Genomic DNA, 26,519 nt, shown 5'->3' on the forward strand with positions numbered 1-26,519 from the left:
CAGGTCAGAACCGGACGGGACGGGATGGTTAGGGTGCAGGTGTGGTTTGTGAACAGTCATCTCATTGCACCTGAGAGGTGGAGTATCAGCTGGATAGCGATAGATGCCTCGGCTATGTAACAGCATGACGCCATCGCAGCTTGATGCCTAACTTAAAATAGAACCAAAACAGGACCCAGAAACAAAGGAGGAGAACAGCAGTCATCCAACAGTTTGTGTGTTTTCTTCTTGGTGGTGCTTCGAGCACCATTTTTAAATGAAGATTTAAAAACAAAACAAAAAGAAAATCTGCTGCTCTAAAGAGGAGCCGTTCCTGCTTTGTTTTTATGCCAGGTCGCTCGGGAGGTGACTTTTTTTTTTAACCAATCAACGGATTGCAGTGTGTCAAGCCTCACCCTTTTGGGTTGGATCCCAAAAAACTGGGTTGGGTCGGATATTAGGGTACCCTTCCCAGTTCCCAGTGTGGAAGCACATTAAAATACATCCCAATCCTCCCCCATTGGTGGAAACAGGGCTTAAAGAAAAAGGGAAACAACCACCATTACTGGGAAAATACTGCGATTAAAACTGTCTTACAAACTTCAAGATTACATCCACTGCACATGAATTGAATTGACTGAAATACAAAGTTGTCATTTTAACTATCCCTTATTGATGAGGATGGGTTACCTAACTGGTTCCATAACCAGTAAAACATCTCATTTGAACTGGGTAACAAAATGATTGTCTATATGGATCCTGCCTCATGGTACAGGCCCCAGGTCAACTCCTTAAACAACTTTCTGACCACTGTCTTGCTGAGAAGTGTGTGTGTGTGTGTGTGTGTGTGTGTGTGTGTGTGTGTGTGTGTGTGTGTGTGTGTGTGTGCGTGTGTGTGTGTGTGTGTGTGTGTGTGCGTGCGTGTGTGTGTGTGTGTGTGTGTGTGTGTGTGCAGTAACTGTAGTCAGTTAAAGTACTGGACCTGCAGCCCCTAACATGACAAACCAAACAGGAGCGTTGACTGGTGATGGAGGAGACTGCGTTGGCGGGTGTTAAACTGAATGTATTCCCTCTGCAGTGTGTGTGTTTACATCTGCAGAGAGCCCTGCTCTTGTCATGTTTTAGTTTTATTTAAAGCATCTTTATGTTTGTGTTGAGCTGTTTTTACTGGATCGTCGTCTTGTTGCTGTCTTTGGATGTCCTGTGGATGATTTCCGTGACACTCACCTGGTCAGAAAGTCTACAGACCCTCCTCCTCCTCCTCCTCCTCCTCCTCCTTTTCCATGTTGCAGGTCAGACTGTACTGAATTGAAAAGATTCCAAAAATCTTCCATAAAACTCCATGTGCAATATTTTATTTGTCTTTTATGTTTTCCTTCTTTGTTCCCTCCTCGCTACCGCTCACCTTCCTTCTGTCTTATTTCACAGTTTCAGTTTTTGGCCATGGAAAGTGAGAAAAATTCCACAGAAAACATTTAAATATTGCTTTAAACATGTAAACATTAGAGCCAGACCGGATTACATTTCATGTGCAAACATCCTGCATTAGTGAAGCCTGTTTTTTTTAGTTTTACAGCACTGATGTGAACATTCACAGCTCGTGCAGTATTTACCGTAGCATGATGAGAACATAACGGCCTGGAAGAACGTCTACCAGACTTTACTGTGACAGCAGGTGGAAAACATAATGCTTTGGCTCGTATTTTATGACTGACTGAAGCACAGAAACAAAAGGAATGAATTATTTAAGTAGAGAGAATTTATTTATAAGAACAATGTTAACTAAAACCAACAGTAGCAACATTATTGATGCAGAACATCCCAGGAAATGTGGGATGTAATTATATGCAGCATGAAAGTGGGTGCAGTTGGTACGATTTCATTTGGTTGCAAAGATATTTTTTAATCAGTGCTTCATGGATACATGTACTTTTCCTTGTTTTAGATATAAACTGAGCTGCTGTTTTTATAACGATAATTAGTTACTACAGATAGACCAAAAGAGAACACTCTGCCTCCACTGAGCTCTAAAATAAAATACCATTTATCAGGCTTGCACAAAATTCCAAATTTAAGGATTTTATTCAGTTCATTGAATGAATTTGAATTGACTCCATCCCACAGTATGTTAAACTGAATTTGATTTCATTTCAATTCAGAGAAATTCATTCTAACATATCAGTGAGAAAGTGATTTCTAACCTTAACCCAGTCTAAAGTCTTCAGTTTCTTTTTTATGAGACACGTCATTTGTCTAAAGACTAAAGACTGTTCATGTTTTGGATAACACACCACTGCTTCCAAGGCTACTTTGCGTTCACATGATCTCAAGATTCATGATTAAGACCTGCACAAGCAGATGAGAAATAGTGTGATTAGACAGTCGTTGTATTGTTAGAGAGGATGGTTTAAGGTAATATATCACATATTTTAAGCGGTGAGTAAAGTTTAATGTATTACTGATTGATTCATTGTTCCCATTACAAATACATGCCATGGTCAACAAAATGGAAGACAGATTAGACATCTGTACACTTACCTGGAGGCAGCGTTTGAAATGTGAGGCGGCCTTTATGGAACCAGACTGGAGCACTGCAGTCGTTACAGATCGCTCTGTGGTTTCCATTTGTTGTGGGAACCGGTTCATCAAAAGGAACGAGCACAGATGTCCTTTAATGTGTTATTTTGCATATTGCTGTAATTACAAAAAATCTAAGTACAAACCAGGTCTGGACTTCAATTTGCTTCTTTCACAAGAGTGTAAACTAAATGTCCAAAATGTTTGGACAACCATTTGGAAGACTGGAATAGAGCAAAGTATTCTGGGAAATTATGTGCTGTCTTATCATTTTCCACAGTTTGAAAGTTATTATATAACTTCTAAGGCCTCAAACAAAGAATGGGGAGTTGCTTCAAATCTCAAAATCTTTGTCCAGTCGGCTGACCAATCAGAGGAGACCAATCTTTAGGGGGTGTGACCTTAAAGAGACAGCCTCTAAAATTGAATGTTTTAAGAGAATGATGGTGAAATGTGATGCAGTGATTGAATTATGAGAATAATAATGCTTTTTTGTTTTAATTTTCATTTGTACATGTGATACTTCAGTAGAAAACCCCGAAATTTAAATCTGTGAATGAGCACAGTGTGGGCTCTTTAATCAAGTGGTTTTCCTCTAAATCTAAATTGTTAAATGCATATATGACTTATTAGAGTTATCTTGGATTCTTCCTTCTTTTTTCCCCCAGTGTATCAGTAATGAGTCATCATGTAACCCACCAAAGTGAAATAGGTAACACACTACATGTAGCAGTACACACATGAAACCTGTAGCAGCAGCTCTGGAGGCAGATGATGTTCTGTACAGCAGTCATATCACCAAACTAACTCCCTTTAAGTTAAGCAGAGCAGATAGAATTTACTTCATGTTTACTCTGCCATCATTTCAAACTTCTCCCCCTCCTCCTCCTCCTCTTTCTCATGTCGCCTGTTGCATCTTTGTTTAGTCTTTAATTTAAAAATGTCAAGTTGTTTGTCCCACTACGACCCAAAAAGAACATTCTGTCCCAGAAGGTCTCCACTCTCAATGCCAAATGTCGTGTCCAACAAAAACATCCTTCCTGTAAGACGCTCATATTCACTGATTTTCACATCAGTGATGGATCCAGTTGGAAGTAAATTGTACACAGATTGGCATGAGGTTGGTTTCAAAGCGTGGAAACAGTATTATAATCCTGAAACTTTTAAACACTGAAACCTCGGGTCATGTGCAGAATGTTTGTATGTGGATGTTATTCATCATTGGTGAAGCTTTTTCCCTTTATTTTATAATCTGTCCTGTGGTTTTATTCGGTTATTTCCAGCTCTTCATGTGTCTTTATGTTAATTTTTTTTTGTGCCACGTGCCAAATGTACTGTATTTTTAAAGGATGTGAAGGTGTATGTATTATAATTTTTGAACTGCATTAAATATCATGATGTCAGAATGAAATTCTTCTTTTTGTCATGCATTTTTTCCATACACTCTTTCACACATGCTAAAGCATCATGGCCTTACAGTACAGAGTAAATTGCAGCAGGAATCCTGCAGATTAACTGACTGCTGCAGTAATCTTGTCTGACAATGTGAAATACCAGAGTCGATTATCAGTTTCTGTGCTTCTGGAAAATGTGCTCAGACCTGCTCTTAAGGAGGGTTCATCATCAGCTATGACGCGAGCTACTCTGCTTCGGCCTATTTACTTTGATTTTTGATCTTAACCCTTAAATAATCTATACAGCTCATCCAAGACAACCAGACTTTTCTGGAGACTCTGAAGTCTCTTTTTTTATTTCAAAATTTACAACAAAGGGGTATTCCTTGTATTTCATTAATACATGTTGAAATGAACATTTCATGACGTTTTCACTTGGCATGTATTGTGATATTTATAGTTTTAAGGCTGACAGCAGGATTGATAAGTGATGACAGTAAAGAACAACATTGTTCAACAGTGAATGCATTCCACTGCAATCAACACGGTTTTCATTATTACAAAGACAATCTTATCTTCAATCCCAATCTTTTTAAAGCAAAGAGCTTTAACAGAGCAGAGCATGATGTTAAACCTGCCCTGGTGTCATTTAATGCAATAAGTTGGGTGAATGTGAATAATACCAGCTGGCTTATCCTGTTTATCCTGGGTTTTATTTAGTTGTTTTGTTTTTCTTTGTTTGTTTGTTTGTTTGTTTATCTTTTAAACCAACTTCATGATTAAATCAGAGTTGCTTGATTCAACAGCCCAGTCCCAGTTTCTACCCCGAGGCCCCATTGCAAGCCCATCACAGACTTTACTGACGTCACTCTGCAGCAGAAATGCTATGAAGAGGAGAAATGAGATGCTGCTGAAACACCACTTGTTGCCTGGAAACAACACATCCTCATTATTAGGGAAAAAAGAACAGAATAAGACAGTAAACCCTGAAAGACTTTTCATTTCCATCTACTGGTCTCTAAATGTGATCTAATAAGTCCAGAAAGTGTGCAAATATTAACAGAAAATTCAAACAGCTCTACAAATGTGTAATAAATAACCTTAATGATTGTCTTAATCGGTGGTTTAAAAATACACCTACACATTATTATTATTATTGGAATTATTAATCTATGTTCTAATAAGAGATGTAAATACACTTAAAATAATTAGTTTGCAATCATTTGATGTCTTAAGTTGTCTTATGTCATCCTTATGTTAATATATGTTGTCCATGCATTTTGTAATTCACTGTTTTCATCTACTTACCAAGGGACCAAAGATAGAAATTAGCCACTGGTTATAATCTTGGATATTTACATGAAAATGTACACTAATATGCCTCGTCCCTGTTCTTAAATAAATAAATGAGCAATTAAAAAAAAAAGCTTATTGTTATTAAATACATACACCTGTCATGATCCATGGGTTTAGGTGGGTTTTAGTTCTTGTTCTGTGGTTTTAGTTTTTAGTCATTTATCATTTTTGGCCTCTGTCTTGTTTCCTGTTTTATTTTGTAGAGTTGTGTATTCTGTCTGCTGTACTTCCTGTTCCAGGCCTCCAGTCACTCCTGCTCCTTGTCTCGCCTCTGTATATGCTCCAGGTTTCAGTCGTTCATTCATTATCTGACCGCTTCATCCATTAAGGGTTGCAGGGAAGCTGGAGCCCAACCCAGCATTTAACAGGTGAGAGGCAGGGTACACCTGGACAGGTCACCAGTCCATCGCAGGGCCCGCTCCAGGTTCTCCTTCAGTAATTTCCACTTCATTGTGTGTGTTTATTAGGTTACTCTGTCAGTCCGGTTAGTTCTTTAAGCTTCATTTGTGTCTTAGTTGTGTGGTCTTCTGTTGTGTCTTTTGTTAATATTAAATCTTTGTCAGTCCTGTTTTTGGGTCTTTCCACCTTTTCCATTCCTTGACGTGTTGTCAAGGATATTTCTATTTTCTATTTTAAACCTTGCTTTCAATGCAGCCTTGCAGCCCTTGGCTGCATCTGTAGGACAGAAGGGACCTTTGGCCTCCATGGTTAAGAGTCATTTCGCAGATTTTATCACCAGAATTGAGTATCAAAGATATCCTTAAAGTAACAAAGGCAAAAGCAAAAATGTACATTTTTTTTTCTTCTCCCTGACTAAAAATGTAAACTAGAACCTCTGTTTACTCAATTTGATGCAAAAGGATTCAAAAGCAAACACTGCTCTCTTTTTAATGTTGGTCTGCTAATGGTTAGCAGGGGGAAAATCCTATTAATTTTTCCAAACTTTTTTCCTTGATCCTGATTGAAAATGTCATGAAATGGTGAAAACAGGAAGGAGATCTTTTAAGGAGTCTGAGGTGCAGGTGGCAGTGATGAATGTCTGCTGTGGAGAAACAAAACAAACTGTACTAAACGGGAAACTCTGCAGCTCTTTCTCTAACTATTTTGAGAATTTGACCAGCTTCTCTCCAGATCTTCCACTGAGTTGGGACAATTTTCAGCTCATTTCACCCATGTAAAAACCCCTTCAGAGAAAGGAAAAAGACTGGCCGTACTCCTGGAAACCTTCCTCATTTTCATTCTTATATACTGAAAACATCACTACTGCTGTAGAAGCTCCAATGAAGAACAGACATCTGGAAAGATGTACTACTCAGGTAGGTTCCAGGCTTTAAGGCAGCAATGTCTAGACTTTGTTAATTTTACAACAGACTTGAGTTTAACTTTGTTGTTTATATAAGTCTTTGAAATGCCATAAATTCAGTGGACAAGTCTTTTTTCTCCCATACAACAGCAACAACAGCAGAAAATTATCTGTGAAACAGAAGAAAACTGGGAATCCAAATTTACTTCACAAAACCTGATCTCTTGAAAGAAAGTTTAGCAACCTGCTGCCCAACATTGCTGGACTGGAGCTGAAGTGAGGGGTCGCGTTACCAGTACCAATATCTGAGGATCAAAATGTGCCAAATGGGCTAAAGATTAAAGAAATCACTGGGTCAATGCTGAAACAATCAAGAATCACAAAAGAGCAACAAAACCAGAGAAAGTTAGTCAGATAATTTTACTCAAGCAGCAAAGAAAGGCAGCTCGCCATCTGTCTTAAATCTTTAAGTTGACAGAGTCAACAAGTAACGCTTGATCACGACTGAGTCTGCTCACCCCCAGAATCCTGCTCTTATCCACACTTTTCATTTAAAGGGCAGCCATGTTGGATGTTAAATTCAGGCCTGGTGAGTCGGGGGTAACAAACCTGACTTTGGGGGTATTTCAGCTGATTGGAAAGTTCCAACTTCCAGTTTAAAATGAACGGATCATCATGTTGCCAGACCAGGAGTGTGAGGATCCTGTTCAGGCTCCCAACTTATCACAAACCAGCGCTCAGTCAGACTCCGCTGCATCACATTTGGACATGCAGGGTTTCCTGAACTCTTAGTCATGGGATGCATCACCGTGCCTTCATTTAAAAAATATCAGCAGAGCTTTCCACAATACATTTTATGTGCATTTTAACACTTAACTCGGACATTTTCCTCACTTTAACTTCACTCAGGTCCTTTGAATCCCAAACTTCACGGCAAGGCAAATTTATTTGTAAAGCACATTTTCAAACTGCTTTATATAAAACATTAAAAGCATTGCAGTGGGGTGCAGGAAGCAATAACAAGTGCATTAAAAACAAACTTTAAAAGAAATTAAATAAAACAGAAAAAAGCTAAAATAAAATAGATAAAATGCAAGAAAAAAGTTCTAATGTGAAGAATTAACAGTTGTTTTGAACCTTAACTGCGTACATTCATCACATCATTTTAAAGCAACACTACTGAACTTTGGCAGACTTTTGCGTCCAGTAACGAAGTCCAATGCTGCGTCCACCTCACCTCCTGTCTCTTCTCTGAGCTCTCTGCAGACAGTAAAAGTCAGTCTGATGTTGACACTTGTCTGATCTCCTACTCTGTTACTGTTATTCTTTTCCTCACTTTTTCGATAATATCCTGCTGGGCTTCTTTGCTGAATAATCCATGGTGTACATCCAAAATGTGTTGAAATCCAGACGCTGGCCATTGACATGTTGTCATAAAGCACAGTACAGCTGTCACGCGATGCAGCGCGATTCCTCAGCCTCAGGATGCTGCAAGACAGCGGCAGCTTCAAGAATGTACATAAGAAGTGTCAGTCAGAAGCACAGAGTGTTAGAGTTGGACAGTTATGTAATGTTTTATATGCTCTAATGCAGAAATAAATACATTTTCATTTAATTTGAAAGAAATTGTAGAATGAGAATTAGTACAGAAATGGGAAAGATGTGTAAAATAATGAAGCAAAAATTAAAGGAAATATGATCAAGAAATTACAGCACATAAATTTACATGATAATTGTTATTTTTAACTTTATCTTTGTAACATTTATTCGCATAACTTTCTTTTTATGCCACTTAGATTTGATTTTTTTTAATCACCACCTGTAACCTGAACTGCTTCGTTCTATTTTTAATAGAAAATAAGATGTAACACATTTACCTAAATTATTCTATAATATGAAATATTTACTTTAAAGTTTTACTTATAAAAAAGGAGTGAGAGTTTAATTATTTAAGTTTTTCACCTTATAAACTGCGATGCCTTCGCTGTTTAACTGCGAGATAGAAGTAAACAGCGGGGTACACACACACACACACACACACACACACACACACACACCCACACACACACACACACCTGTTCCACATCAGGTAGGAGGTTAGAGCTCACCGAGGAGGGGCGGGGCCTTTCTGCGGGGGAGAGGTGGCTCCCGGCGGCGCTTCCAGCCAATCAGCGCTCCCGGTTCGCTGTCACCGAGCCAGCTGACATTCAGGTCAGAGACCGAGCAGCCTCTGCGGGGACTTCTCAAAGCGGCGCGAGGAAAAGTTTGGACAAGCGGACCTGCGGGCAGCTTCCATTGACAGCAGCAGCTCAGCGTTCACTTCCAGGCTGTGTGGACGGTTAGCTTCGCTTTCTCTGCGGGTGAGAGGCTGTACGATCCTCGGCAGTGTTCTGAGACTGTACGGCCCCCTGCCACCCCCTTCCAGCCTGGACGGTCTCCTTCATGGACTCAGCTGAACGGTTCTGAGGTTCACCATCCAGAAGGCTCCTTCAGACCTGCGCTCTTTAGTTTCTGACCGTCACTTTTAAAACTTTTCTCAAGTTGGACTTAACTAAGACTGTCTGAGAGTTCCAACTCATCCGAAAGAATGACGGCGGAGAAAGAGAAGAAGAGGTGAGATTTAAAGCGTAAAATGTGTGTTTATGTAGCGGAAAGAAGTAGAAACCTGTTGCTTTAACGCGGAGTTTGTTTTCAGGTTAATGTAAAGATTTTCTACAGCTTTAAAAGCTTATTTTGATTAAACTCATGAAGGTAAGTCTGACTGAGAGGCGCTAATGCATGCAACATTATATTTAACAAGATTTAATTAAGGTTTCCATGGTGACAAACCAAATTTTAGACATCCTTTGTTATTAGTCTGACTTTGTTATTTATATATATATATATATATATATATATATATATATATATATATATATATATATATATATATATATATATGACTTTACAAGCTGAGGACTTGTTAACACATCATTAATTTTCCCCTGATGGTGTTCGTCTACATGACTCAGTTATGGTTTATCCGCTGGTATTATGTATTTTTATGGTAGCTGTAGTTTCTCAGCAGGAGACTCCTCTGTCCTGCAAGTTTCCATAAAACCACAGACCTCAGACAGGATGCTCTGCAGAATATTAATGTGGTAGCAGTTTTGCATGATTTAATTCTAAAATAACTCCTGTTTGTAACACTTGCATGAGTTTTGCAGCTGTTCTGGATAAGAATGCAGCGTTTTTCGGATATAATCTGCATTAGTGACCCTTGACCCTGTTTTAGCTGAAGCCAGGCTGTCTTTATGGGACAATCACCGATCAGATATCAGACTGCCTGCTCAGGAAATTTCCAGAACTGCAGGTACCTGGTTACTACTGATTACTAATGGTTTAATCAGCACTTGGATTCCTGCCAGGACACAAATGGTTGTTGCATATTTCTTTGGGTGAACTAATTAATAACAGCTATGAGGTATTTATGTTACATAATGTGCCCTGAAACCACTTTGTCAAACAGGAGATTTTTTTCTGCATCATTCATCTGGAGAATAAGAAACAAATTCCCATGAAAGCACAGAGCCGAGGCCTCCTGCATATGTTGTGCTGCTGCTTTGACACAGCGTTGTGTACAAATGTTGGCTTTGTCTTCTCTTGTGGTTGTTAATTGTTCACCAGTGCTGATGACGCCTAATGTTGCGTAATAACGCTTTGCTGGCTCGAGCCTGTCTTGATGTGTGTGCCCACAACAGCTTCTTTAATCTCAGCTGTCAAAGACAGAATCAACATCTTATCTGGAAAACACAAGAAAAAACTTTATTTAATATGTTTCTTGTTTCTGTTTCTCACTTAGATCATGGGAAAGGTTTTAGTTGGGGCAGAAAAAGAAGAAATCCCTGGTTGTTTAATTAGGATGGTTTTTCATACAAATCAGATGAAATGAATCTGTAATTTACACGCCACTCAGAGGAAAATTGATTTCAATCAGCTGCTTTCTTCTTTTTCATGACGCCGTTTTGTCTGTCCAGTCCGACTCTGTGGCTCTCTTCTGTTACCAAAGACGAACAGAGCAGGTATTTAGACTAACGACAGAAACACAGGAGGGGCCTTTAATGGCTGAAAGTGAGTCAGAGACGAGGAAAGAGATAAAAATGGACGTTAGGATTTAGAGCAAGATGCTTCCTCTCTGCTTCCTCGCTGCTTCCTCACGGCTTCTGCTGGAAGCCTATCGGTCATTTTAGGAAAGGAGACATCTGGCAAGTGTGCCCTTGCCAGGCTGCAGATGAAAAGCATTGGTGTGTGTGGAGGAAAGTGTGCGAGAGTTCACTAGTTTTTGTGCCCCCCCTCTACTTGTTGATGTGTTGTGTGCATTTGTGTTGCACAGTAGCTCATTGAAGCATCGCTGCCTGGAAGTCATAATTGCTCTGATAAGTTGTGTGATTCATGACAGCTGCCTGGCAAACACGCAGCCAGTTTAGTCCTTTAGTTGTTTAATGTTTCGGTTTGTTTTCATTAATGTTTACACGACTGGATGAACTCGCTGGAATGGCTCTAAATCAACTGGCTGCTTTAGGTCATGGTGCTTTTTGAAAGGAGCCTGAACACAAAGCACAGCGATGATCTTTTTCGGGAACTTCATCCCTCATTTCCCCCACATGCATAATGCTTTTCAGAGAAAAATAAACAGCATTTAAGTGTTTTTATGACAAAAATAAACTTGTGTGGCAGTTATTTTAACATTAAAATGAGCAATAATTTGGCCTTTTGAAAAACAGCAAATCATCTTCTGAGAACAGCAGACAGTTTGTAGAAAGTGACCCGATTAATTAACAAAAGGACCTCGTTTCACTTTTTAATCACTATGATGTACTAATGACTCTATTTAGTCATTATTGAATCTTTTCAGCTATAGATATATAGATAAATAGATAGATTAGAAATAAAAACTCTACATCTCAATAAGGGGATCCTAAATATTCAGAAGTTTTATGTGACTCAGAATTCTTAAAATTCTTTTGTCACAAAACAAACAATAGTAAGTTATTCATGTTCAAGCAAACTTGTAATAAATTTTGACATTATTGCTTGACAGAAATAACCAGAGGCTTTCTAGTAAAACAAATGAGAAGATTTAATTTACATTGAAAAAGCCAAAAATCAAAATAAATGAAAGAAATTATTCAGTTTGAAATTAATCAAATGACTTGGATTTAAAAAACGCTCAAAGAAATGATTAAAAAAATCTCCATCAAATACGTGAAACTGATGAAATCAAGTCTGGAAAAGCAGAAATCTATGGCGGTTCAGAGTAAATAGTCAGTATAGATTTTCTTTTTAACACGGATCATTGCTGCACGTTGACAACATGGATCTTTGAGAAGCACCTACATTTGAAGAAAACTGTCACCATGATCAGCTAATGATGTGTTGAAACTCAGTCCAGCTCATTATTCATATTAATACCTAATCACAGAAATACATTTGATGTGGTTTTCAGCTAGTCTGAGCCACATTCAGCCAAACCTCTGGTGATAGACGCTGTGTCACCAGGTGATGTTGTTTGGTCACAGCTGCAGCACATCAGCAGTGTTCGTCACATTGCCCTCTCGCTGCTGACTCCATGAAACGGCTTTATTTTTACATGTCGGCTGACTGACACCAGAAATAAGCTGCAGGCGTGTGAGGAACCCCTCTCGCTTCGCTCAGCATGTGATTCTGGAAACAATGTCCAAAGGTCGCAGTCCAGGGCAGCTGCCTGGCAGATATATGTTACAGGACAGCAGGGAGAGGGACCACATGACTGTATGACCACTCACCATCATTACAGTACAGCTTTGTTTTCTAAATAGAAAGTTTAAATGATAGGAAATAATATGTTTTGGGTAATTCAGCATGTTAAAAGTAGCACTGTGATAGAGACATTTCCCATAAATGTAACCATTGCGGTGCTTTTTACCTAACAGATGATGCACTATGACCCTAACTGAGCCCTTCTTCTTCCTGTGTTTGTGGTGCAACAGTTAAAAGATGACTGTAAGGCTTTGATTTGTGGTTTGTGTTATCTTACGGTCATCTTTTTTGTTGCTCTGTTGTGTCCCACTTTGTTTTGCCTCAGTCTTTGAAGTAGAAGGGAGGAAGACTAATCCAAGGACAAGCTCACAGAGGGAATTCAGAGAGCTGCAAAATAAGTAGATGACAGAGTTGATCAACGTAAATCAAAGGAATCTGTGATTTAAAGATGGATGAGGAAAATGCAGGATCAGCCACTCTGCTGTCGCGACAGGTCCTGTCAGCTCAGCATTTATCAGCCGAGGTCTGGTTGGCACAGCACCGCTAGGCCTCCTTTGTGTGCTAACCCCCGGCCAATCCAGCCTTCCGACAACCACAACATCACGCCACTTAGAGCAGCTGCTCAGCCTGCTCTGTGCAGGACATGGGAATGCAGGGAGAGTCGGGGAGCGAAGCTCTGGTCCTAGAAGTGCAGCTCTGAGTGGATTTACTGCTTCTTAAACACAACATTTAGTTAGATTAATGTGCTCTTTTCACAGATGGGAAGTGATGAAGTAGCTGAACTCCAGCAGAGGCCTCGGGCAGCTAGGAGGCTCTGCTTCTTGATAGTTTCTTTCATTTTTGAGGAAAAGGTTTTGTATATTTCACTTCATGCAAACAGTAGATATTGTTGCCTATATTTCCTCTGAAGACTCAAAGTTTTGCATTTTATTCTTGCTATTTTTGTCATTTTCATTCTTTATTTATCATGGGTCAAATCAGATCACATTTAAAAGTGCTTAGTTTATTACTATAAATGTGTAGAATTCTGTAGAGCAGTGGTTCCCACCCTATTTTCTACAGCTTTAAAAGCTTATTTTGATTAAACTCATGAAGGTAAGTCTGACTGAGAGGCGCTAATGCATGCAACATTATATTTAACAAGATTTAATTAAGGTTTCCATGGTGACAAACCAAATTTTAGACATCCTTTGTTATTAGTCTGACTTTGTTATGTATATCAAATCAGATCACATTTAAAAGTGCTTAGTTTATTACTATAAATGTGTAGAATTCTGTAGAGCAGTGGTTCCCACCCTATTTTCTCTGACGGCCCCCTTCATGTAAAAACCACGCTTGGTTTTATGCTTTCCTTTAATAAAACCAAAGTTAAGGTAAATATCAACATATAGCCGTACTTTTCTTTTTTTCTTTAGAATAAGGATAAACATGTAAAAATGGTATGAACTGTCCTTACAGGTCTCTAAGTTTTAATTGAGCCTGTCAAAATTATTTCATTAATGCAAACTGGTCCATCTGTGGAATTAGTACTTTTTATTTATTTTGATGCATTAACGCATAAACAGTTATTACTCATCGGTGCTTTGACATGGTGTCGAACAGAATTCACCAAAAAACACTTAAATCCTCCTTATTAATAAAGATATTGACCGTTTTTAAGCCTTATATTTAGAGGACAGTCGCAGGATGACCCGTCTGATATATAAGATAGCTTTGTTTTTTGTTCCGTACGCAGGTTTGCCGTTATCATTCGGACATGATCTTTTAGGGAAAGTGATGATAATGAGGAATCTTTACGATTAATTCATGGCTGCAGTTTATTATTGTGGATGTCAGAGATTGGAGAAGGAGCGTTCAACCCACGTAGACCCTCTTGATGCAATGTCGCTTTGAATCTTGTCAGATTTTTTTGCCATCGTTGCCGAACATCGTCCCGTCAAGGGACGTTAAAACATGGCGGCTGCAGTTGAGACAGCTCAGGCGCTCCACATAGCTAAACCTCTATTTTTTAACCACCTCTTTCACAACTTTTGTGAAAGAGGTGGTTAAAAAATTTTAAAAAATTAAACGCTGGTTTAATGTAAATAAATATATTTTTCCTAAATCTGGATGAAACCCATTTCATGGTATTTAGTAATGGAAATACAATTATTGAAAATGCATTGAATATAGAAGGTATTGGCAGAGTAAGAGGAAGGAAGTTTTTGGGTGTTTATTATTGATGAAAATATTTCACAAAAGTGGCATTTAAATGGCATAAAAAGAAAAATAACAGAAACAACTGATGTTTCATAAAAGGACTGATTGAATCATAATGCTCTGTATCTGTTATATAATTCTTTGTTCCATATCTGACTTATTGCATTGAGATATGGGGAACTATATGCAAAAAAATACATTAATCCACTTTTCATTCTACAAAAAAGAGCAATAAGAATCCTTAGCAGAGCCATCCAGTTCGTTATTTATGAAGTTACAGTGGATCACAGTATTTTGAAGCTAACTTGAAAATCTCATAGGAAATGTTTGCCGAGCAAAATATAACAAAGTCAAAAACAAATAATTTAAAACGATATGAGATATTTATAAAAACCAGTGTTGGAGAGATGTGTTTCAGCGTACTGAGTCAGTTTATGGAACAATCCGGATAACGAAACTAAAAAGATCAGTTATTGTGATAAGAAAAAATAACGAATGAGGTTAATTCGTTTTATTCTGTAGTATTTTGTTGATAATAAATAAAGAGTAAAATAGAAAATATCTGTTAGAAATTGCCTGCAGCTGTTTTAGTTAGTTAAATAAATTAAACCAATATTATTATTGGTTATAATATGACAACTGATTTTCTATAAACATCAGGATTAAATGTAATTGAACTATTAGTAAAGATCTTTTAGGTTTATTTGCTTCACCCTGAAGTCTCTGGCGTGTCATCCACCATTAGCCAAAGCCACCCTCAAACATGCCGTAATACTCAATGAGAGAAAGTATTTAAAAAAATGTTAAAGCTAGCGTCCTTCAAAGTTTCCGATGGAAGGAAGACATCTTCCTTGTTAGTAATGGCTTTGTTTAGATGATGGGATGGATTTGGAATTTCCCGTTCAGGATCACTTTGATGGCTTACCAGAAGCTGCCTGTAATGGCTCCCGGACCTGAGTTGAACTTTGTCACAGGTGTAAAGTTTGGATGAGATTTATTGCCTCCCATAAAGAGAAATTGTCAGTACAAAAAAAAAAAAAAAAGATAACTCAGCTTCAGCCTTCAGTATATTAGATTTTTATTTATTATTTGCCATTTTTCTGTGATTCTCCAGCCAGATGAGGCTGAGCAAACAGCAGCAGCACCGACGGCCACTTGAGTTTGCTTGTCAGGTCTGAGTGTATGTAGTTAAGAGTCCATGTATTTTGAGACTCCAGCTTTTGTTTGGAGTTCAAATCCCTTATTCAAAGCTTGCTTCGGTGTTAACGCGTGAGAGGAGGATGAGGACATAGACAGGACAATAGAATCAGGACAAAAGGAGAGGGAAGGGATTTGGCCTTTTACGCAGATGAATGATGCAGTTTGTTTCCCAGCTGAGTGAGACTCTTAAACAGAGGGAGAAAGAAGGACGAGTTTTAACTGCTGCTTGTGAGCAATGGAGGACTTTGACCAGATCGGGTTTGTGTAGATCCAGAATAAAGAGGCTGTTTAACACATCGCTGCTGAGAGAGCTTACAGGTCTGAGACAGCCTGTAAAGCCCAATGAAGTGATTCTCAGACACATAACAGATCAATGCCTGTTTGAGGGATATTTTGGAAGCTTTTTGCTGCTTTTTTCATAATGACTCCAAAGAATTGTTCTTCCTATTAGAGGAAATGCTGTTCTTTGTGCTCAGAACCAGAAATGAGATGAATATTAAAGTAATTACTCATGATACATTAATACTGAATAGGACTGGGCAATATATAGATATAGATTTTCAAATATATCAAGACTTTATCAGACGCAATATAAAAGGAGGGAATATCGTTTATATTGAGATAGCTTGTTTTGAGTTAAAAGCTTATTTTCTTTTGCATTTTGCACAGATGTATTTCTGTTATGATCATTGAAAAGTATTCATTCATTCTCTGTACCGCTTGTTCCATTACGGGTCGCGGGTAAGCTAGAGCCTATCCCAGCATTAACAGGTGAGAGGCAGGGTACCAGTCCATCGCAGGGCCAGCACATAGGGGACAAACAACCATTCACACTTGCACACACTCCTAGGAAGAATTTAGAGTAATCAAATAACCTAACATAATGTCTTTGGACGGTGGGAGGAAGCCGGAGTACCCGGAGAGAGCCCACACATACACGGGGAGAACATGCAAACTCCACACAGAAAGGCCACCACCCTCAAGGTTCGAACCTCCCCCAGCCGAGATTGGAACCAGCGACCTTCTTGCTGTAAGGCTGCGGTGCTAACCACCACACCACCGTGCAGCCCCCACTGAAAAGTATTTTTAATTTATTTTGTTTAAGGAGCATTTAATTTAATATAAAGGTACTTTAATTTTAGTCAGCTGTTTTAATGCACATATGTGGTTGATCCTTAATAAAAGTATATTTTGCACTGAAGGCTGTAAATTAGAACCGTCTGTTTGGTTACTTGACAAAAAATAAATACATAAATAAATAGAGAGATATATCGTACATCGTGATTCAGGTAAAAAATATCGAGATATAAGATTTAGTTCATATGGCCCAGCCCTAATCCTGAATAACACTGTTGGAAAGAAACTTCTTTTTTAGAGAAATGGTGAAAGAAAATCTGGAGAAATCAACGCTCTTGGTTTTATTTATGTTACATGAACCTGTTGGCAAGGCCCCGTGGACTCCTGAGGCTCCTGGTCAGCTGCACTTAGAGTTCAGCTTCCCGTTTGGCCCCCGCACAGCGAGAGGAAACGGCATGGGAGGAGAGGAGGTGGTCTGGGAAACCTCTGCATCTTTCCTTTGTTATTTTTATCTCTTATTCTCACCTGCCAGCACCTCCCCCTCTTCAACCTTTCCATCTTTGTTTTTACTTTTTTTTTCAGCTCATATCACAATGTCTCGTGTTCATCCTGGACTCCCAACTGGGCCGTTTGCCCTCGCTCGCTTTGTTGTTGTTGTTGCCTCCCCTGCTCCTTCGGACCGATACGCTCTCTGCTTTTCCAGAACTCTGTCTTCTTGCCATTTCCTTTTTCCCGTCCGCCAGCTCCCCTTCTTCCACTTCCTCTGCTACCGAATGGGCCCACCTCCACAATCTGCTGTGTGTTACCTGGCTGGGCTCCATCCCACTCCCACCTCAGGCTCCCCATCGTTCAGGGTGACCATGACAGGTTTCCAGAGCTCATGTGCTAGTGTGCAGCGATCTCCCCAGCTTGTAATGAACCACTGAGGATAAGTAATGGTTTTACAGAGCAGGTCCACACAGGGAGGGAGGGGGTGGGGTGGATGGATGGCTCACCAAAACATCAAAGTCTAAACAGGAGACAAATGTTTCCCGTTTCAGACAAGTTATTTGTTTTGTTGAAGCCTGACAATGGCCATTTCACATCTTTACCGTGTGTGTGTGTCATAGAAGAGTTTCCTCAACCTGAGCAAAACTTCGTTTCCCTGCAGCCAATCATGTATTGCATCACAAGTGATTGTTGGGGAGTTCATGTTTACAAAAGGTGCTTCCCTACATGATTTAGGGAATGTTTAATCCTGCATTTTATGTAGTGAGGTGAAGTTTGCAATGCAGCATTTAGAAATGTATGTTTAAAAAAAAAAAGCTTCCATACGCAAGGCAGTGCACACAAGTCCTCTGTATAATCCCTCCTGCTCCCAGGGTGGCCCCTCAGGGCTCGTTTCAGTGCTACCAGCTGTCAATCAATCAAATAGCAAATCACTTGTAACCAAAACATCACTTTCTAAGGTCAAGAGGGAGCTCTCGTGCTCTCCAAGATCAAACAATTGCAAATGAAGTTCTGTTGTTCATGTTAAAGAGTTTAAATCTTCACATAGAACAAAGACTTTTACACTTTCCAGGAATTTCACAGCATCTTACTAGAAGCAGTTTTTTTCCCACCATTCTCATTCTTAGTTGTCAGGGGTTTGGTGTTAAAAGGAAGCTGAGAGAGATAAGTTTCCCTTTCCGTTCGTCCTTCATGTGCATGAAGACATTCCCTTTCAGCCGCCTCAGATGGTCTCTCAGCAAAATGAGTTTATCTTTGGGTGAAGTCGAACCACAGCTGAGAAAAACTGAAAGCCACAGAGCAAATTTTTAGATCCTGTTTTCTGCCTTCAGATCAGAAAAACAGAAAAAAAAATAAACATCTGGCTTAAACTGGCTCTGCTTCACTTTTATTCTATTTTAAAATCAGATTAAAATCTCTGCTCTGACATTTTTTTTAAACTGCATTACAAAGAAAAATGCTGGAATGTTGGAAGTGTCCGTGAGAATGATGAGAAAGCAAAACCCCGTATGTGACTCGCATTCCTTTGTTTTTAAGTCTCTGTAATCCGGTTCTACAGATTACACTTACTCTGTTCTCACTCTGCATTTCAGGGTATGAAAACTAATGAAAGACAGAGACCTTCTCTTCTTCCTTGCGTTCTGTCTTCACATCTCTACAGCTTGACGCCAGAATAAAAAAGAAAAACAACAAAAACAGACAGGATTTAGAAATTATATTGTTTTACCCCCAAAAAACGTACAAACAGGACCTGTTTGTTCTTTCAAGCATGAAGTGGACTTTAACATGAGCAAACAAGGATTACTCTGAATGCTAACACTTTACTAAACGTGGGTCATGGAGCCGCTCAGAGCTAATTCACTTTTCATCTTGATCTGGATCCAAAGTCTGGGATTGTTTTTCTTTTTTTAATTAGATTTTTTTCAGTCCAGCCGGTGCAACTTTAAAAACTCAGCTCCCATACTGACCTCCACACCAGGCTGTTTCATCAGATGACAATCCGTCTGATTTTAAATGAACAAATAAAAGTTATGACACAAGTTTATTAAATAATTATTAGGGACTGTGCAAAGGTCCAGCCTGTATTACCTCCCCCAAGGCGTCGGTCTGTCTGTCTGTCTGTTAGCAACATAACTCAAAAAGTTATGGACAGATTTTGATTAAATTTTCAAGAAATCTCAGAATGGAATTAAGGAACAAGTGATTGATTTTGGGGGTGATCCGGATCACTGTCTGGATCCAGGAATTGTTTAAAGGATTCTTTACAATGGGTAGACGGTTCATTTTGCCATTAGAGCTTCTAACTCAAATAATGCCCAGAATCATTAGTTAAAAATAAATAAATAAATAAGATGATGGCTTGGTGGACGTCTCTGAGTGCTTCTAATTTCTTTATTTTTTCTTTCCCAGCAGCCAGACCGTTGGATTATTTGAAGTCATCCTAGTCAGTACTTTTCCAGCTTTTTAAAGGTCTTTAGTCCTTCTACCTGACCATCGCGAGAAAAGAGTTTTTTTATTATTTGAATGTTCGTTAAGTGACTGATCTGCGACCTATGAATCATTCAAGCATTAAAAGCGGCTCCTAACTCAAGGGTTGAACCAGAGGTACGACACTTAACAACAAACAGCCAAAGTTTGTTACTCACCACCTGTTACAGATGCATCATTTGTTCCCTTTTATATATAAATAAAGGAAGATAACACCGTTTTCAAACAGAAAACACAAGTTTTGCAGCAATAAGATGATCCCCAAAGAGCTGTCAGGACCAAAAATCTAAGAAATAGGAACAAATCCAGTGAAGACCTGATACAGGAGCTGAGAAATGCATCTAGACCTTCAGCTGATCCATCTACTGTCATCCGAAGCCGCATCAGAAGTGGTCTCCATGGCAACGTGGCTGTCTAGAAGCCATTCTTAATGAAGTAGTAGTAGACACAACAGAGCAACAGAAGTAGAAACGGGTAGTAAGGATGGAGGTATGTCACAAGAACTGGACTGAGGATCAGTGGCGACAGGTCCGATGGAGGGATGGATCCAGTTAACAGCTACTCTCATCTCATTTTTGTTTTCTTTTTTGACAGTATGAAGAAATAAGAAAGGAGGAGTGCCTCTGGCGTTTTCCACAGAGCTGTGCAACATTAAAAAACCAACAATAAGCTGCATAGAAATGTGCACAAAACGTGAAAGCCTCTAGGTTTCGGTAAATGTAGAAAATATGTCCACAAGTGTTTACTCTTAGTTTACTCATACGTGATCCAGAGTTTACTCCGAGGACTTGGAGAAACTTTGATGGGTCTGTGCAGGAGGCAGAAGTTTGAGGACACGATCTGCTCAGGCTGTGCAAATGCGTCAACATGCAACATTTCATGTGTAGTTTGTTTATTCCCGAACGTTTTGATCTGATCCGTGCAGCTTGTTTAATATTCTGAAGGAGGGTCCGCTCAGCTGAGGCCCCCCGTCCTCACCACCTGTGGTCTCACTCTGACTTTCTCTCTCTGTCCCCTCTGTGCCTCTTTCAATCAGCCAGTCTATCCCGACCATCAGCGTGCTGTGGGCGGGTTTGTTTGTTTGTGCCAGTGTGTGTGTGTGTGTGTGCCTCTTTCATGGACTATCAGAATCATCAGCAATCTCCTGCATCGTTCTTCCCCTGATTGAGCCAAAGTCGAGGCCCCTGTCTGGGATAGCTGTTTGTTCGTGTGTGTGTGCGCGCGGTTGGCTGTGTTTCCAGAACTCTATGTTCCTCAGGATCACAGATTAGCCAGTACTGTATTGTTGCTCTGTGTTTGTGTTCGGCCAGGCGCCACAACTACAGGAAGACCCACTGTAAGCAAGGAAAGGTGTGTGTGTGTGTGTTTCTGCTTAGTTGTTTATATGTGTGTGAGGTTGTGCATTATGGGTGTGGGCCTTTTTCAGCCTTAAACCACCTTCATAGTGGAAATGAACATGTTTACAAAAAAAAAACCTCAAATACTTGTTTTTGCTCAAACTAAAGGAACATTCTGACATTTTGGAAAGAAATTATCAAAAAACTAGAAGATTACTCCATCAATGGAGCTTTTTTTTTTTAACCAGAACTGACTCTTTTTTTTACCGTTCTGACAGGAATAAAGGTGAATTTTTATCATAAACGCCATGTTTACTGGCAGCTGTGACAGTTAAAACCCTCACTGGCAAAGAAATGGGATTGAGTTTCAGAATCATTTAAAAAGTGCACTTTTAGATGGAATGAGTCTTACAAGTTAACTTTGCTTCCAGGAATGATACCGATCTCTTCAAACAAGTACACTGTTCCTTTAAGAGAGGGTGAAGGTGTGGTTGCATGTTGGGGTTTCAGTCGAGCTCAATGAAATCTGTACATCTGTCCTCAGTGAGAGATGGAAACAACAACAAACTGATTACAACATTTTAGTTACAGAGCAGAAGAGCAAATGATCCATGGAGAGTTGTTATAAAGCTCTGGACCTCACACACACACACACACACACACAGCCTGACACCTGCTCTGGTTACAGGATCGGTTTCCTTTAAGCTCCTTCTGCCTCGTTATCACAACAATCACGTGGACACCAGGAGTTCGGACCTGTTTTCTCTACAATTGTCTGAACGGTTTTTGTGTGTGTGAACATGCGTGACAGCTCGTTTGAAACCTGAACTGACAACTTTCCACTGCAAGTGAAAAGGAAAAGTTCAGAGTGTTGGATCAGCGTCTGATTTAGTCTTTTATTGGCACCTGACAAGGAGAATCTGATTGTCACACAGCTGGAAATCAGAGCTGGGTGGCAGTAAAATGCCAAACCAGACTTTTGATTTATACAAATAATCTACCTGATCAAACTGGTTTTGTTTCCAAGGTGTCTAACACTTTTTTTTGGGGTTGACTCCCAGATATCAGTCCCAGGTCTGTTTTCTGAAGAAACTACAGGGTGTTCCTGATGTTGGTGCACAGCAAGTAAAAGACGGTTGTGGTCGGGTTTGGACACTGAGCTGACTTCGGTTTAGGGAAACCTCCCACTCAGAATTAAAAAGCTTACATTGATCTGATGTGTTTCCATGCTGATTCTTCAGAATATAAATGTAAACGTCCATCAGTTTTGATTTGGTCCTCGCAAAACTATAGAATATGATAGATGTGAGATCTTTAGAAAGGTCTCTTCAGGGAAAAAGTAATGGCATCAGGCTCAAGATGTTGACCGATTTGAAGTGAATAAATCAGACTCGTGTCATAGCCAGAAGTGGAGCTAAAAGCTACATTCATGTCCTGCTTGTTAACTGGAAGCTCAACTTCTTGAATGAAAACACAAACAAAACCAGTAGACTTGGTCGTATATGTGAGGAAAAATGGCGGGACAAGGAATTTGTCTCAACGTATCCTTTCGTGTCGGTGAACGTTGGCCATGTTTGTTCTGGAGAAGCAGAAACTTGTTCAGTATGTGTGAACTGATTCCTGTCAGCCGTTCCCTTCAACTAAGTTCCAGCTTGCTTAAAAAACCTTTGGAAAACTCTGAGGATGTGTTTAAATCTTGATTCTTATAAAGCGCAACAATACTGATAACCGGATTAAAGGAAGACAGATGCTCTAAAAAGATAAATATTACAGGTAGATGTTGAGGTTTAATTTAAACCATAGTAGAAACTCAATGTTCATCAGAACCAGCAGGATTGAATAAAAATCATCCCTGAAACACTTTTTTTTAAAACCCCCCAACAAGTTTTCAGACATGAAAAATTTAATCAATGGATAGATTCTGACCTGCATCATTAAAATCTGCATCCTGCTGATTTTGTGTCGCTTAACAGTTTACTTAAAATGAATGAGCACATAAGAAACAACGCAGCCTCCGATAATCCTGATCAGCTTGTGCTGCACACGAATATCTAATCACTGCCAGCAGAGAGAGGAATACACACTATATTTCCAAGAGCATATCTCTGTTGTTCTCTGTGTTGCTTTAAGCTGTTATTGGTAACATTTTTGCAGGATTAAGAGACGTATATTAGCTTGTGTCAGGGATGTTGATGAGAGCACATGAATCCCCCGCGGCTCTGGCTGCAGCCGGTGATTGACAAGTTAATCACGGAAATCATGAGAAAAGCGACTGGGAAAGCTGGAGGGTGTGCAGTGAAAGGAAAAAAAAAATGGTGTGATGAGGGTGTGGAGAACAGCAGCTGTCACACCACCTTCAATCAGTTTACTTTGCCCAGAAGCCGAGCTTCAGGTGCTTCTGGCTGAGCTGCAGCGTTCCAGACCCAGGCAGCGTGTTGGGTGGGCTGGGGCTGCTGATTGAGGAATCAAACTCAAGTATAAGCTGTTAACATTAAATCAAAGTGATAATTTAAATTACAACTTTGACATGTGCTTGATGTGAGCAAATGTGTACAAGTGAATTACAATTTATTGGAAAGGTTCAAAGGATTACTTAAATAAAAGTATTTTAATCTGTCAAACACAGTTTTATTTGAAGCTAAACCAGTTTAAAATAAATCATTGTTTGGGGGAAAAAAAAGCAACCTCGTTTTACTACTGTATTACTACAGAAGCCCAATAGGGACAAACTCAACGCTGGCTGTAGTGGGGACTTTTTAATGCTATTTGCAACCAATGCAGTTGTTTTTCTTCTTCGCTCTTTACCGTGCAGGTGAGGTGGGAGTTATTACGATTGCTGCAGCGTCTTTTGTTGTTTTTTTTTTTTTGGTCCTTTAAATGTCACTTCAATTTTTTTTGCTAATGATAATTATGCCTGAAAAAAATTTAAATGATTTTAGCTGATGGTATTTTCTGAAAGGCACATGCAAGAAGTCAACCAGTATCAGTAACGCGTTAAAACTGGGGCAGAAATCTTCCCCCACAACGAACCTGCGATGTTGTGAGTGCAACTATTAACACAAATTCAGCCAATCCTCATTTATTTTTCTTGGAATTTTGTCCAATCTATGCAACTCTGATGACAAATCACAGTGCTCCTCTGTGTTAGCTGATATATTTGCATCATGAAACTTACTTCCATGCTTCTGATTTTGAACATGCACATGTGTGCGCAAGAAATGTGGCCTGGATAATATACAATGGGAAATGGCAGCAATACACGACAGACACATCCAGCCTGCTCAACCCAAAGAAGAGGCAGAGAAATGTGAAGCAACAGCCACCAAGGATGGTGCCTGATACTCTGGCAGTGTTCTGCATTAAGTGGAGGTAAACAGTTTTGTACTGCATGCAACGTGGAAGAGTCGGCAACTATTTTCAGCTGTAAAACTCAGAGAAAAGAGAACCCAGAGAATGTTTGAAAGGCACAAACAGACTCAATAAATCACCATGATGGCGTCTATGACACCCAGATCTGCTGAAAATGCTGAAAAATCAGAACATCTACATTATTTACAATGAAAATTATATATTTGAAATAATTTTCAGGTGCTTTTACAAGACAATAATAACAATAATAACAATAAAGCCATAAATTTTAGGTGTAACGTTTCACAAAACCTGCAACAAAATCAGGAATATAATTTAATGCAAAAACGTGCAAGACAGAACTTTATTGATGAGATGATAAAAAGCTATTTTAGTTTTTAAATTTTATGGTATTTCACTGCTGATTTTATTTAATTTATTACTGTATTGGTAAAAACACTTTGGCCAACAGTGATTAAAGTTGCTGTAGAAATAAACCTTAAGTGATTTAAATTGCAAACAAATAAAAACTCGACAGGGTGGTCTATTTATTCATCTCCTGGGACACTAAATACAAAAAACCCTCCATAAAGTTACATAATTAACCAGCATTTTACAAAATAGAACATGACAACAAAAGATTTAGGGTATTTAAAGTCACACTGAGTTGTGTGCAGGTTTTATGTAGATGACTCTGCAGCTTGGTTAGGTTTAGGCAGTAAAATACTTTGTTAGAGAAAACATGGTAGCTTCCCCTTTAAAAGGAAAAACCTCTGATCTACCACTGGCATGAATCCCTGCAAAAAGGAATGCTGTGCAGGCACAAAACCCCCACAAATTTTGTTTTGTGCCTATTTCAGATTTTACCAATAAGACCAGGCTGAAAAACCTTTTAGAAAATCCTCATTATGCTTGAAGTAGCATAGCTTTCTACCCATCAGACAATCCCAGTACATACCAGCGAACAGCTGAAAGCTGGACTGTGTCTCTACTGGTCTTGCAGCCACATTTGTTTTAGATTTCTGTAACGATTCAGCGCTTTTCAACCACAGTTAATGCTGTCACCAGCTCTCCACATTCAGTGTGTGTGTGTGTGTGTGTGTGTGTGTTGCATGGGTATGTGACTTGCTGTGGTTTAGAGTGACAGCCTGACTTCTCTCACTGAGGTTTCAGAATGCCAGGTATTTGTTTTCTACCTGCCTCACTCTCCATGTCTGTCTGCCTTTTTCTTATAAATTAAAAAATCTTTAGACTTTATTTCTTCTTATTTCTGTCTCTGAAAGCATCAGGCACAAAACCAAATTTATCACGAGTACAACCGTGACGACCGCAGGACTACCTGTTAGTGTTTGCGTGAGTGCATGGTGATGGAAATAGCCGGCAGCCCGCATGGCCCCGGCTGTGATTGCTATTCTCACAGCTCTAAAAGCAGCACCAGTGAATCCAGGCAGAACAAGGAATGTTATCTGTGCTTTTACATCATTGTCTGCTGAGAACAGAAATAAGAGCTTTATGATGTTTTCATGTTGGAGCATACTGAGTTTCCTTTTCAGGTTTTTACTTTGGCATCTGTTCAGCTTCCACTGCAGAGCTTCGAGCTTTGGAGTAAAGGGGTTAGGGCTAGCTCATTCCTCGCAGCTCTGCTGAGATGACCTTGCTGTGTGGGGTTTTGTTTTGCGATTGCATGTTTGGTGTGTCAGGTCAAAGTGGCAGAAACTTGTGGTATGTTGGGTTGTGGTATGTTGACATGTGGCATGTTTTATAGCCAGAGGGGAGAGGATGAGTACATGCCAGTGGCAGCTGAGAGGACACGAGGGACAGCGGAGTGAAACGGAGACCAGTTTAATCATCACATTGCTGTTGTGGCAGGGCTGCTGTTTACCGCTCGCATAACTCTAATTGGCTACAGTTGAAATGCTGTGTCACCTAGCTGCTGTGTGTTTGTTTAAGACTCTGGAGCTCGGCATTGGCAGTGCTTAATACTACAAACAAACC

The 26,519-nt window shown here is 39.5% G+C and overlaps 1 protein-coding gene across 1 annotated transcript in view; it reads left to right on the forward strand.

The window, feature by feature from the left end:
• Positions 1-8,813: 8,813 nt before the first annotated feature.
• The window catches only part of epas1b (endothelial PAS domain protein 1b), a 55,386-nt gene continuing 37,680 nt past the window's right edge, over positions 8,814-26,519 (forward strand). Inside the window, exon 1 of the mRNA XM_042009557.1 lies at positions 8,814-9,222. Coding sequence (XP_041865491.1) covers positions 9,197-9,222 — 26 coding nt within the window. The 5' untranslated portion in view covers positions 8,814-9,196. The remainder of the gene's footprint in view (positions 9,223-26,519) is intronic.

Source organism: Melanotaenia boesemani, chromosome 16, assembly GCF_017639745.1.
Source record: "Melanotaenia boesemani isolate fMelBoe1 chromosome 16, fMelBoe1.pri, whole genome shotgun sequence".
Lineage (NCBI taxonomy): Eukaryota > Metazoa > Chordata > Actinopteri > Atheriniformes > Melanotaeniidae > Melanotaenia > Melanotaenia boesemani.